Genomic DNA, 14,952 nt, shown 5'->3' with positions numbered 1-14,952 from the left:
CAGCTTTTCTCACAAAATCTGGTACTGTGTACGTACTATGAAACTGGATTGGTAACAGTCTTTTTGTTTTGTTTTGTTTTAATGCTTTTTAGGAATTTCAAATAAACGAGCAGGTCCTTGCTTGCTGGTCTGATTGTCGTTTTTACCCAGCCAAAGTCACTGCTGTTAACAAGGATGGTAAGGCATTTTAGTTGTAATTGTTTTTATTCATGAATTAGGGGGAAATTTGTAATATTAGAGTCTGATAGTGTATTTTCAGTATGTATTTATTGCCTAGGAATCCTCTCTTTTCAAGTTAATCACTATGTCAGGAATTAGGAAGAGATTATAAATGGAGACAAAGCTGGGTTAAAAAGAGGAATTTGATTCTTTGCCTCCTAAATTTTAGCAGTAGTTTTCCATAAAATAGTTATGGTTCATCTGTCACTCTGCTGGTAAGTGTGCAGGTTTTTGTCCAGGAGTTCCTAATATAATTGATGAAATAAGCCTTAATATTCCTTTTAATTATTTGTGAATAGCCTAGAAATGAAGTGGACATTAATAAACATTTCTTAAAAATATGCTTTGTGAGGGGTGCCTGGCTGGCTCAGTCAGTAGAGCATGTGACTATAATCTTGGGGTCACATTGGGTGTGGAGCCTACTTAAAAAAAAGCTTTGTTGATACAACATGATTGAGGGCAGTCTGTAATATCAAAGCTGCTAGTTGAAATTGGGGCCCTGGGATTTAGAGCACTGAGTTGGGATGCCTTTGCCAGAGTTTGGAACCTGTGAGGAATCATGACTGGCAACATGCCCAAAGAGGCTCATTTTGCTAGTACAAAGGCAGAAGGAGGGTTAAGAAGAAAATATGCATGGTCAGCATCCTGACACTCAGAGAATAGACTCTGGGTCCTAGTGATACCTTTTTTTTTGGGGGGGGAGGGGTATTTTATTTCAGGATGTTTGTGGTATGTCCATGATCTCTTCAGTGAATGTTTAGGCCAGTCAGGCCTTTTAGTACCAGTGTTAGTGGTGACTCTAAGGCCAGATTGACTTTTCATTCAGTGAAGTTATTCAAGTATTCATTCAGCACTCTGTTAAATTTAACTGCTGGACCTGGGGCTGACCAAGCTTTGTCTGAGAATGGGTTGAAATGGTCAAAAATGAATATACATTTGCATATGGCAGAACTTTCTGTTTCTCTTTTGCTACATTCACCCCACCTCCACCCTTCTAGCTGTTAGGCCAGTGTGGGTTAACTCTACTAAGATGTAGGTTATCCTGAAAGTGCGATCCTCTTGCCTCAGGCTTCCAAAGCAAGGTTGTATTTTTAAAATGTCTAAGCAGTTAGTGATACTCCAGCTCATGGTTGATTAAGTCTTTTTGGATGGTCCTTGTTTCCCTAAATTTCTTTTATAATCTTGTGTTCAAAATAAAATCCTGTTACTACTTTTCATATGTATCACTTTAGCCTAAAAATGTATTTTAAAGGAAAGCTTACATGTTATTAAATTGCCTTTTAGTAAATGATATGGTTTATTTTTTTAGAGTCTTATTTTCAAGATTAACAATGTTTTCTGCTATTACTGGATTTAAATCATATGATATGAGATATAGGTGTTCTAAATGTACATAGATGTGTTCCTGCAAGTCTGTTAGGTTGATTTATGCTGATCAATCATATCTGGAGGTGTGCTCCCTTGGGGAAATGGCTGGCCCTTAGATAAAAGTTGTGAGTAGTAGCATGGTAATTCTGTAGATAAAGGAGGTTGTAGAAAGGAAGCAACATTTCTCTTTGGATCCAGTGATGTCCCAGAGTTATATGGAAGATAGAAAGGAGGCCCAGGGAGTTGGGTGACGAAGTGGCAAAGGAGAAAAGGCAGATTGTGTAAGAAGGGTTTGGGGAACCCTGGGAGCAGTCTTGCAGAGGGGTAGGGTGGTGTCTTGATGGAGGCAGTAGAGGCTTAGGAACCTACTGTTTGCATCTAATATCTGCAGAGCCCAGAGCTGGGCATCTTGGATTTAAAGGGAAACAAACAAACAAAAACTAGTTCAAAGCAGTGTGAAGTAGGTGTTGCTATATAGCCACCTGGAGGAGGCAGGACAGGAACAGAATGGTGCAGATAAATCATAAGGGGAGGAGTGAGGGACCCCTGTCTGCAATTACTGGTTGTTTTTTTTTTTTTTTTTTTGTATGTTGATGGGTCTGGAATTTTTTGAAATAATCATTTAAGGACTGAAAGCCTTTGGCCAAATTTTTGGCCATAGTTAAGATTTTTAAATGTCTTTTAAACTGGGGCAACCAGAGCTTTGGAAGTTGTTTTAAAAAATATTTTTAGTTTATTTTCTCCATAAGCTAAAATTATGGGAGAGTCTTCAGATAGTGATTGTCCCTAAAATGGTCATTTGTCACCCTAATAATATTGGTTCTGTAAGCTCTGAAGTCTGTCCAGCGAATTTTAGTTTATTGAAGGACATTGAATATGAGTGGAGATTTCTGCCAGAACCAGTTTTCCCCAGAGTTCTTGGGTCTGAAGTCCTTACTGGTCTTGAGACTAATTGGAAGGGAAAGTAGAGGAAGGGCATGGGGGAGGGGAAATCCTGAACGTTAGTGGAATTGGCTGGTTGGTATTATTGCCACACTGAAGGAATATGAAGGAAAGCTAGCCTTTGTGAGAGCTCAGATCTGTGCCTGATTTTGAGACGAGATAATGACTCTTAGGTGCTGCCTTTAGGTTAGATGTTATCCATGGGAGCTGGTGGACAGTTTCTAGTTCAGTATGATTCTAGTAATTGCAGGATGGGGAGAGACAGTGCTGGGCTCTTTTTTCCACTCTTTCCTTGGTTTTCTGCTCTACCTCAATTTCATCTGCAGCAGGGACCACCGCAGCCTAATGGCACTGTGAGGAGAAGCTCTGCTGGCAAGGTGCCCCCTTTATTTCCCGTAAAAGTCATTCTGTCTTGTTGGTGCTGCTAGGAGTAGCTGGGCATATAGTGAAATCACACCCTATAGATTAATCTTTGGAAGGCGTGGCCTCATTTTCTTGCCACTCTTAACCTCCTTGGTGGTTTTCCTGAGGCTGAGCATTGAGGCTGCTGGCATTGGGAGTCTGGCATGATTGAAACACAACTAAGTGGCAACTTTAGAGTTTCTTAAGGCTGTAATTAAGCACTTGGAAACTGGGGAGGGCAGCGCAGTGTTATTTAGTTCTTTTCACCTGGAATAATTCTTTGGCAGTGGCAATTAAGCATCATTTCATGTGAAGGCAGCCACACGTGGTTAGCCTTGTTAGCCCCGCTATCTGTGTTGGAGTAAAGGATGGGATTCTGTTTCCAGTGAATCTTTGTTTGGAAGCCATGTCTGGTGAGGTGACCTCAGCTCTTTGCTGGGGCTGCTCAGCTCCCCTTTGTTACACGGGGATGGTAGAGCCACTTGTGTGTAAGGGCTTTGTGTCCCCCGTCCTGAACCCTGCTGCTCTGCAAGGCATGCTCTGGGGGAAACTGAAAGTAGGTTTGCATTTTCAACAAAATGAGGAATTGTTCCTTCCTGTTGATCTGTGTTTCCTTAACTTGCGCGAACAGGCGAATCAGGTCCCTCTCTTAAAATTATTCATATTCTTAGGTCACGTGTCCCTTGTTCCCTCAGTTCAGTCTCCGGTCCAATGCCTGAAGTGTGCATTTGTAACAGGAAATTTTATGGAAATGGTCTTATTTCTAGAGTCTCTTGTTGAAGCAGTTACTATTTTTTGTCTTCTTCATGCTGTAAGTGGTCCTGCATTTGAAATGTGGGGATGTTGGGACTGTGAACAGCTTTGCACAGGGATAAAAGGAGGATTTAGGCCCACACATGCAGGGGCTAGTGTGGCTCTTACCTCTTTGTGGGGAAGGGGTTGGTGCTTCCCTTTTAAAGTGATTGGTGGATGGTAGTAATTGGAACCACTTTTTGATCCCTTGGTCTGTAACAGTTCCTTTGCTAAGCAATTTCCATATCTGATCTCATTTAGTATTCACACAAACATGGAAAGGTTGTTGCCATCAACCCCATCATTTTACAGATGAGGAACTAAGCTCACAGGAGAAGTTGCTTGAGGTTGCAGAGCCTGTACATGAATGGTAGAGCTGTGAACTGAATACAGGTCTGTGGGGCTTCAAAGATCCTGAACTGTAGTTTCCACAGTACCAGGCTGCCTCTCTAGGGCAGAGTTTTCCTAAAATGGCAGGAGTTGTCAGCAGTGGGTGTTCATTGGGTGTGTGTGCATACGCGCCTGATGTGATGATGGGTGTAGATGGTCAGTACTTTCTGGAGCCTGTTGGTGTCTTGAGAGCCCCGAGTGGGGGTCAGGATCTGGTCCCAGTCCCTGCTCTGTGATTACTGGCAGTTCACTACCTGTTCTCTGGACTCGTTTGAGCAGTTAGAACTCGAAGAAGGAATTAGAATAGATAAGCATTTTTAGAAGTTGTTAGCTACAGAACCTAAGCCCATTAGTAAAATTGCTAAGAAGAAAAAATGGGGGAGGGGAAGGTATACCTGCAAACATGTGCATATCCCTCTGCTCAGCCCCGAGGCACATGTACAGGAACCTCAAGACATTGAGAATCCATGTTTGAAAACTTTGAGTCTCCTATTCATGGCATTCTGGAATTCTTTGACTCTTGGAGATGAGTGGGATAGAGAAAGGGCCCTTGAGTCACAGTTATGGTAGAGTTCAAGAACAACAGATATCTATCCAGAGTCACCTGTGCTTCCCTATTTCCTTGGTCCTACAGAAGATCAGCTTTCTATGCATCTCTGGGTTTTTTTTTTTCTTACAGCGCTTCTGCACCTACTGACTGCTATAAGGTTGTCTGATACACTGAGTTCTTAACCCCCAGAGGGGCAAGACCAGGAAGCTTTGTTTCACCTGGCATGTGTAAGGACAGGGGCTTCTGAAGGGAGCCTGAGGCAGGGGGCCTTTGTGTTAAGGATGCACTTATTTTTCTGTCATTTACATGTTACTTGTTAGATGTTGTCCGTGGCCATGGGAAAGCTCTATTGTCAGCCACCCACAGGAGGATTCCATGAGAAAACATTTATTTTTATTTTTAATTTTTTAAAAAAAGATTATATTTTTTTATTTGACACACACACACACACATGCGTGTGCGCACGCACACACACAAACACACCTATGAGCTGGGGGAGGGGCAAAGGGAGAGGGAGAAGCAGACTACAGGATCATGACCTGAGTCTCAGGCAGATGCTTAACCAGCTGAGCCACCCAGGCGCCCCGGGAAGACATTCTTTTAGTTGTACAGGAACCATTAAAGTAGATTTGGGGCCTTTTTCCAGAAGTGGGCCTAGGCCATCATTGTCCATGGGATATGTTGTTTTTTTCCTTCTGATTTATTGAAGCCCAAGTTAGGCTGTGTACACGATCAAGGGAAAATGTTTTAAGATGATCCTTTATAGTTCTTTGGAAGTAAAAAGGGTCAGGGCCAGGATATTGCTGTCTAAGGACAGTGATTCCTGAGTACCTTTGGCCATAGTGTGGGTCATTTTAGAATGGCCGTTGATGCTTTGGGTCTCTGGTTTGGACTTTAGGCTGAGGGACTTGAGGAATAGGCAGTTTGGGGTGGTGGAAGAAGAATTGGTCAGAGGTCAGCAGAGAGGCTTAGGTTCTACTCCCAGGTCTGCTTAGCTCTCTTTTAGCTCTTTTTGGAACTCAGGGCACACCCCTTCATTTAAGGCCTCCATTTTGAGCCTGCCATCAGGAGTAAGCTTCAGAATTGACCTCAGATAGCTGAAAATGTCCTTCTGGATGTTTGAAATGTCTGTAAAAATGGACAGTTTTCATTTTGATGTAGTTGATGCTAACTTTCTTGGTAAGATAGTTGAAGAGGTATAGGCTTGGGTGTCTTGTTGGCACACTTGATATTTAAGATTTCATGAGAGTTGGGTTCTTAATGACCCCATCTGCAGGCTGGTCAGAACCACGTCATGGTTGCTTGTAAAGGGTATGTTTACAGTTCCATAGCATTGCTTATCATTGCTTCTTTGCTTGCCAAATAGAGGCAGGAAGACAGGATCCCAGGCCTTTGTTGTAAGAATTCATCAGTCATTGATGAGCTGCCTTATGTAGAATCCCTTATCATAGCCTCACGTCTTATTGCTTGTTTTTAACCAACCAAGCATAACTATATATCCTTGTATCTAGTTTGCTAGCCACTTTGTTCTGTGTCGGTGATACTTGCGACGGATAATCAACTTTATTTTGTAATACCAGGAGTAAAGTTCAGTAGGTAATTACTAATTGTCTGTGGCAATACACCAGAATCACCTGAAACACTTGTTAAAACACGCAGTTATTTTTGTGTTGCACTCTGAGGTTTTGATTCAGTATATGGGGAGTGGTGCTGGTAACTTACATTTCTAAAAGTCACCAGGAGTTGTTGATGCTGCTGGTCTGGGCACCGTACTTCGAGAATCCCTGGTCTACAGTGAACCAGATGCTGTGTGAGAGAGAAATTGGTGTGAGATGTGGTCCCTGGCCTTGGGGAGCCTGCCTTTGATTTGGTATCTGCCTTCTATATGAAGGTAGATCTAATCTGAGGCCCTGCAGGCAAGGTGCCAAAATGAGTCTTAGAGAAGTTCAGAGTAGGGAAAAATCTTCCTAGCTAGGAAGTCAGGAAGCTTTTACAGAACTATTGTGGTCATTTGAGCTGAGTGCTTAAGGGTCAATGAGTAGGACATTCTAGGCAGGAAAATACTTTGATAAAGATGTGGAGGCGGAAATGTCACAAGGCAGTTTCATTGGGTGGCAATTAGCTCATCACTTTAAGTTGTATATTGGTAATGAGAAACAAAGTTTGGAAAATAATTGGGCTAAGATTGCATTGGACTTTGAACACTACAGAGTGAGGCTTTCATTAGAGGTGGCTAGCCATTGACAGGGGCCTGTTTAGGACTGGAGGAGAGGTGGGGTGGTTTGGGGAGGGTAGAGAGTGTATGAAGAAGGCCGTAACTAGCCAGAAGGTCTTTGGCTTCCTTGTCGCATTCTTTTACTCCCAGGGATTTTTTTTTTCCTTCCCTGTTTGGTGGCAAATTGATCCTGAAAACTTACCATGTTTACCTGTAGTAAACCATTATGTGGTTACCAGTAATTCACTGGTAATCTTGACAAGATTAACTGTGATTTTTTTTTTTTTTTTTAAATCCCTGGGACCAAAAAGAAAAAAAAAAGAAAAACAAAGGTGGGGTGGGGGGAGAGGTGGGTTCTAAGATGCAAAAGTGTGAAAGAGTTGGTTTGAGTGCAACTAAGGAGAACTTTTGTAGTTGGATGCCTTATTTGGGATGAAGATTATTTGGATTTTCAGCTTCAGTCTTATAGCAGAGTGATTTTTGTTAGATTTCTTTTTCTAATGGAATAAAACTGGTAAGGTAGCAGGCACCATTTAGTGTTTTGGCCAAGTCTGTTTAGATGTGGTAACATGAAGGTTATTCATATGGATTATGAGATGAATGTGACCTCTAAAAACATGATGCCTTTAGTAAGCAGTCATGTTTCTTCTAAAGTTTAAAAGATATTACTACTCTTAAGCCCAGAAAATAAAGATTGATAAAAATTAATAATTCACCAAGCAATAAATAAAACTGCATTTTCGTCACATTCTTAATTGTTTTACTGCTCTTTGTTCTTGGCCTAAATTCAATGTAATTCTTTTTTTCCATCAAAAAGCAGATGGATTTTGATCTGCATAGGTAAAGAGAAAACCTACTATGTAATCTTGACTAAGAAATGAAGGCATGCATACTACTTATTATCTTGAACATAAATAAGACTGCGTGTGTTTCTTAATATTTTAATTCTCATACATTTATTATTGTGGTTGGAGCTCCCTTGTGTTTATGCTTTGAAAAGTTTTGTTGCTTTCATGAAACTGTAAGTTAAATCATGATATCTTCTTAAATTTTAGGTACTTACACTGTGAAATTTTATGATGGAGTAGTTCAGACTGTCAAACATATTCATGTCAAAGCTTTTTCCAAAGATCAGGTGAGAAATGTGGTTTTGTGCTTTGTGGTATGAATAATGCTAACATTGTAGTTCTTTTTCTCAAATAAAGACGTTACATTTGTTTATGATGGCAAAGTCTTTATTTCCTTCACCTGACACAATTTCACTAGAAAGCAATACACAAGTTTTCAGAAATTGTTAATATTTGTCTCTCTGCCATTTCCTTTTATCTGTTTTCCTCATCTTTTCTCAAAACTGTCCGGTTATTATTCTTTTTTTCTCTATCCCTGTGCCCTGTCCTTAGAGCTGTTATTCATCATAGGGAACTTGCTAATGCTTGAGGAAACCTAGAGTGTATTTTCTCCTCATCTAACTTTGTCCTTCAGCTCACGACCATGACTTGGTGGTTTCAGAACTATAGTTTGGCATGAATTTGGCAATCGCTTGTGCTAGATATGCCTTGTTTGAAAATTTTGTTTCCTGTTGTTCCAGGCACCATGCATGTATTTGCTTGAGCATGACACAGGAGTTTTGATATAGGAAATATGGGCCATCTAGAAATGTTGCCTACTCTTTTCATACATTTTTCCCCTTTAGTCTTTTTCATGTTTATGCCTTAATGAAATAGTTGGGAAAGCAAGGTCAGGATTTGGGTATTGATGTTTTAAAACTTCTGATTGTTACTACTTGTTAACTTTTTGAGTAGTTGTTGATGTGACAGTATTTGGTGATGCTGGAACCTGTTGATCAAATGCCTCTACTTATCACAAATTTTAGTAAATTCTTCTGTACATACATATATTTAGCAATTTCAGAGGGTTATGTCTCATGATATCTTTAAAGGTAGCCCTAAGAATGTTTTTCCCTTTTGCTGGTTTTCCTTTAAAGACAGTTGAAACAGTTATAAAGGTTTAGCCCTGAAGATGTTTTCTCTGTGATCATTTGACCCTCAGGCATCTAAGGAGCTGCTATCCAGTACTCTAAAATGTTATTTTGTGGGGTTCCTGACTGGCTCAGTCAGTAGAGCATGTGACTCTGGATCACAGGGTTGTGAATTTGAGCCCCACATGTAGTGTAGTTTACTTAAAATTAAAAAAATAAGTAAAATGTTATTTTGACCTTAAATTTGGCAATTTTTATGATGAGTTTGTGGAATGAGTTAATACAGATAGAGGGCTGTGTAGATAAGAACTTATTCAGAATTGTCAGATTGTATCTAGAATTCCCCAAGTGGAAGTCCGGGGCTCCAGATAACAAACATTCAACTGTTTACTCTGCTGTACTGAATAAATTGATTGATAGCCCTTGTGGTGCTTTGGGTTGGAGATGAGCACCTTACCCAGTGTGGATTTGTGGGTGCTTCAGTTCCCAATTCCCAGCTATCCCTGAGTGTCTCACCTCATCTCAGACCTGGTGGGTGGTCAGGCATAGGCCCACAGTTCCTGCTTGTTTGTTTTTTTTTCCAAGAGAGCGTTGTATTTGCATAAACGACTTCTCAGGTCTCTTCAGCCCTAAGGATCTAGGGTTCCATAATGGCTACATACAAAGCTTAACTTCTTTTTTTTTAAATTATTTTTTAAATTTGCCTTTCTCTTTTAATCCCCTTCCTGCTCCAGCTCTTAAAAAAGTACCCAGAAAGTACCTTAAATACAAGGAAGCTCAAATAACCATGGCAAGCCAGCCTAAGATTAGCAGGCTCCCTCCCACAGGGGCCAAAGTCTGGAAACTGGGTCTGCACTCAACCTGGTGGTAAAAGCTGATGCAGAATAAGATGGTTCTAGAGGCTAGTAGTAACCCGGCCCTGAGGGGCTTTCTACAACAGGACACCTGTAATAGGATCAGGCTGTGTAAGAAGTGGTGTTTGTTGGCCTTGTCGGAGAGCTCCTTCCCATAGGCATCTGGAAACTGGGCGCCCTGCGTCCTGTAGGAGGCCAAGCCTCAGGCCCCAGCCCTCGACAAGGTGCCCAAGTGATGGAAAACAGCCCCTGGCCTGGCCATGACAGTGGATGGATGGTCACGTACCTCCAAAGCTTAACTTCTTAAAAATATCTGTCATAGACAATTTTTAAAGCCCTTTTCATATATTATTAGAATAGATTGAAGTTTTTTCTGTGTGATCATACTGCTCTAAATGTTTTGATAATTTATATATTAGGAACATTAACTTTTTTTGAAGTTATAAAAACAATACATGAGCTGTAGAAAATTTGAACACTATAGAAAAGCACAAAGAAAGTAAAAATGAGGGGTGCCTGGGTGGCTCAGTCATTAAGTGTCTGCCTTTGGCTCGGGTCGTGGTCCTGGGGTCCTGGGATCGAGCCCTGCATTGGCCTCCCTGCTCCGCGGGGAGCCTGCTTCTCCCTCTCCCACTCCCCCTGCTTGTGTTACCTCTCTCGCTGTGTCTCTCTCTGTCAAATAAATAAAATCTTAAAAAAAAAAAAAAAGGAAAGTAAAAATGATATAATTCTGTCATCTAAATACAGTTGCTCTTAATATATTGGCATATCCTTCTGTGTTTTTTGTTAAGTATTTATATATATATTTTAAAATTGGGGTCATATATATTACTGTTCCATATTTTGCTCTTTTATTTTTTAAAGGGGCATATTTTGCTCTTTTAACAAAATAACATTTTCTTAAGTTCTTTTTTTTTTTTTTTTTTTTTAAGATTTTATTTATTTATTTGAGAGAGAGAGAATGAGAGACAGAGAGCACGAGAGGGAAGAGGGCAGAGGGAGAAGCAGACCCCCTGCTGAGCAGGGAGCCCGATGTGGGACTCGATCCCGGGACTCCAGGATCATGACCCGAGCCGAAGGCAGTTGCTTAACCAACTGAGCCACCCAGGCGCCCAACATTTTCTTAAGTTCTTAATAGTGTATGAGAATATGGCTTTGCTGGCTCTTTAGTATTTTGTAACATGTATGTAACTGTACTGTCTGTAACCAATTCCCTATTGGGGACAGGTCATTCATAAGGGTATTTGTAAATCTGGGTGTACAAGTCCGATTATTCTGTTAGTTCCGTTTCTAGGAGTTCATTCTAGTTCAAAAGTATACACTTTTAATTCTTGTCACACAAACTGGTAACATGCTCCCCCCCCAGGTGGTTATAATTTATAGTTCTGCCAACAGTTACTGAGGAGTGCTTGCTCTCAAACCTGCTTTCAGAAAATTTGGGGGGCTTGAAAAAATATTTTCTTCTAGGCTCCAATCATAGGGATTCTCCTTGTTTATTACTTTTCCCTGTGGGACAGATTATACCTTCACTCACTGAGTATTTAGGCACTCCTTCCAGCTTTGGGGAGAGATCTGTGTGCCTAGTGTGTGTTAGGTGCTGGGGATCCCATACGAACATATGTGCTTCCTGCTGTTCTCTAGAGGTGTTGGAAGAGAGATACATACACAAACTTAATTGTAGTTTTGGAAACTCCAGAGCTTTCAGAGCTGGCTTTCAGAGCTGTGTCCTACGAGGATGCAGGAGTTTTATAATGAGTTCTTTAAAAGTTACTTAGGAGGAAAGTAACCAAGAAGTAGTACTTCTGTCTAGTAGACAAAAACTTAGTAGCTCAGGAGCACAGTTGGTGCCTTTGTTGGATTGGGCACATCCTTTACCCAGTTGAGGAAGCAAAGACCCTGCTTCCGGGTTGGACAATCTTTTTTTTTTTTTTTTTAAGATTTTATTTGTTTATTTGAGAGAGAGACAGATAGTGACAGAGATAGCAAGAGAGAGCACAAGTGGGGAGGAGAGGGAGAAGCAGGCTCCTGCCAAGCAGGGAGCCAGACATGGGGCTTGATCCCAGGACCCTGGGATCACAACCCGAGCTGAAGGCAGATGTTTAACGGACTGAGCCACCCAGGTTCCGCATGGGTTGGATAATCTTTATAGCTTTCCCGTTCAGCCTCCAGTTATTAGTTTGTGTTCTTCTCTACACAGGGCATCAGCATCCACTGGCACACTGAGCCAGGCCTCTGAAAGGCCCTGGGTCTGTGTAGTCAATGCTTGTGATGAGAAGGACATAGCTTGGAGGCATTTTCTTAGAACACCTCTGTCAGAAAGATTGCTTTGCAGAAGAAGTTCCTGGGGTATTTGTCTGTCCCTTTAATTATCTAGTGACTTATTAATAATCAAAATAGGGGAGATCACTCTGTGTCAGAAGGAATTGAACATGACTGTTGCCTTTTTTAAATTTAGGATTCATTCTCAAGCCTCAGAGTATGGATGGATATTTTCAGTGGTTCTTTCCATTATGTGACATAGCATATATCCTGTTTTAATTTGTTTGTCTTCATACGTTTGCAAAAAACCATCTGATTTTATATCTGCAAGTAATCACAAAGTGTGTTTCATCGCTATTTTGCTCATTTTAGAATATTGTGGGTAATGCTAGGCCTAAAGAAACAGATCACAAAAGTCTTCCATCATCTCCTGATAAACGAGAGAAGTTTAAAGAGCAAAGAAAAGCCACTGTCAATGTGAAGAAAGACAAAGAGGACAAAGCCTTGAAGACAGAAAAGCGACCCAAGCAGCCTGATAAAGAAGGAAAGTTAATTTGTTCTGAAAAGGGGAAGGTGTCAGAGAAGAGCCTTCCCAAGAACGAGAAGGAAGATAAGGAGAACATTTCAGAAAATGACAGAGAGTATTCTGGAGATGCTCAAGTGGATAAAAAACCTGAAAATGACATTGTGAAGAGTCCACAAGAAAACTTGAGGGAGCCAAAAAGAAAACGAGGCAGGCCCCCTTCCATAGCTCCTACTGGTGAGTTTCCCAAGTGGGGTCTGCATTGGGCAATGCCAGAGTGTTCTTCTGTGGCTCTTGGTGATTCTTTATCACTTCCATACTTCAGTTCATTTTTGTGACTGACTTTGAATCATCCTGTGATCTGAAAATAAGTTATGTTTGTGGAGCTGAATTTTAAGGGAGGCATGTATCCAGATGAATGTAAGTTGTAAAACATATCCTTGACTAAGCTTCTGGGGTGGTACATAACTGTCCACTAGATGCTTTAGCTTATATGGTAAAAACTAATAAGCTGAGGCCTTTTGCCTGTGCCTATTCAAATGATCTCAGTTTAAGTAAGCTTAGTAGAACCTGGGATTAGGAAATAATAGTTTTCCTGAGAGACATGAAAGAGGAAAGAAGTAATTAGATGTGGGTGTCTGACAGAGCCTGGATCAAAGACCACTGGACCTAGGGAGGCATGGGTGCATTTTGAAGTTGAGCTCTCTGGAGAGTGATTATGGGTTGGACATTTTCACAGTCTAAGTAAAAAACTGAGATGACTAATTGGTAAGAGTTAAGGTTAAAGCGTACAGGTTTAGGGAAGAATGTATAGTTATTTTAAAAAGTTGAAATTTAGAATTCTTCAGGAATATCCAAGAATAAAACACATCCTGAATTTCTTCCTAGATCAAACCCTCCTTCTCTAGATCAGTTCAGTGGCATGAGGAACCCGTAGGATCTCTAGTCTGAATGCTGGCTAGGATAATCTGGCAGTGGTCTTCACACATTCTTGCTTGTATATTTCCTACATGAATATTGAAAAACAGAATCCTTTAGTATATTTTAGAGTGATAGCTATTTTTTCTCACAAGTTTAAACAGCTGCAAATGACATATTTATATTTTAAATACTTTTTGATTTGAAAATCATTAAATAGATTTTCATTAAAACTGCAGAACTACAGAGTTAGCTCATTCATTGGTCCTGCATGATGTGGAATGCAAAGTGAGTCCTATCAATCCAGGCAGGTACATCAGACTTAATTTCTGTGGAAAAAAGTCTGCCTTAATTTACTTCAAATAAATATTAGTATTCATTCCCAGTAGACAGCTTTCTCACATCTGAGTTCTAACTTTAAGATAGGAAATTAGATATAGATTGATTTCTTCCCGGATGAATTAAGCCATCTCCTCCTTTAGTGGTTGTAACTGAGTTTAGCCCTCAAAAGCTGAGCATGCTGGAATTGCCCGTAGGCCTCTTTATGGCCTAGACCTGCACTGTCCAGTATGGTAGCCACTAGCCACATGTGGCTGTTGAGTACTTGAAATGTGGGTGGTCTGAATTGAGATGTGCTGTGAGTGTAAAATATACTCTGGAATTGAAATACTAGGTACAAAAGAACCCCGTAAAATATCTCAATTTTTAATGTTGATTACATGTCAAAATGATGTTTTTGGATGTATTGGGTTAAAATATATTCTTAAAATTAAATTTACTTTTTTTTTTAAACTAAAAAATTGAAAATTACACATGTGGCTTGCATTTGTGGCTCTCGTTATATTTCTGTCTGACAGCAGTGGCCTAAATTCACAGGCTTTCTCTGTAGGATTCTGGGAGAGAATTAAACCCCAACTGCCTAAGGCATCCATAGTGCATTGACGTCTCTTCCATGCATTGAGAATGGTACTAGTTGTAAACCATACTTGGGAGAATTGAGAAACTTACCTCTGCGTTCTCTGTTCAAATGAGGAACTCCAACTGAGAAGGTCTGGAGGTTTTAAACCTCTGGGCAGTGTACCATGTTAAGATGTAGGATGAGCGTTAGGCAGGCTTTTTTATGTAAGTGGAAGAAGGGCACTTATGCAAGAAGAGGTGGAAAATGAGAACTGGTGGAAGTCTGATGTGTCCTCATCTCAGCTTAGGAAAGCATATATATGGGAATTGAGTGCTCTGAAACAGATTCCCCTTTAGCTGTTCATGCTCTGGCTTGTACCCTCTGGAAAGTATGTACTGGGTTAGTTGTACTCAACTTTGCTGACTGCCCCATGAAGCCACATGACTTCACTCAGATTAAAAAAAGGTGGGGAGGCATTCAGTTTATTGCTTTCATTTTGTTAAGTGTAAGTTTCATACCAGATAGGATTGATTTAATAGAGAAATGGTGTTTTCCAGGTTTGCCTGAGGCATTTCTCCCCAGTCAGAATCTCTGGAATTGTGAACAGCCTTCCCGGATGATTCTTAACTGTAAAACACTAATGT

At 40.6% G+C, this 14,952-nt stretch overlaps 1 protein-coding gene and 1 pseudogene across 2 annotated transcripts in view; one reads left to right on the top strand and one right to left on the bottom strand.

Moving 5' to 3' along the window:
- Positions 1 to 14,952, top strand: part of PHF20 (PHD finger protein 20) — a 132,120-nt gene that overhangs the window by 61,727 nt on the left and 55,441 nt on the right. The window contains exons 4-6 of one of the 2 annotated variants that reach the window (XM_032420193.1): positions 93 to 177; positions 7,934 to 8,013; positions 12,342 to 12,729. In XM_032420193.1, coding sequence (XP_032276084.1) covers positions 93 to 177; positions 7,934 to 8,013; positions 12,342 to 12,729 — 553 coding nt within the window. Of the gene's footprint in view, positions 1 to 92; positions 178 to 7,933; positions 8,014 to 12,341; positions 12,730 to 14,952 lie in introns of those variants that run through there. The other variant, XM_032420194.1, reaches the window with a different exon arrangement.
- LOC116642080 lies at positions 8,020 to 10,078 on the bottom strand (annotated as a pseudogene).

The sequence above is a fragment of the Phoca vitulina genome, unplaced genomic scaffold, assembly GCF_004348235.1.
Source record: "Phoca vitulina isolate PV1807 unplaced genomic scaffold, GSC_HSeal_1.0 scaffold22, whole genome shotgun sequence".
Classification (NCBI taxonomy): Eukaryota; Metazoa; Chordata; class Mammalia; order Carnivora; family Phocidae; genus Phoca; species Phoca vitulina.
The sequence above is the reverse complement of the archived record's forward strand: the minus strand, read 5'-3'. Positions and strand labels throughout refer to the sequence as shown.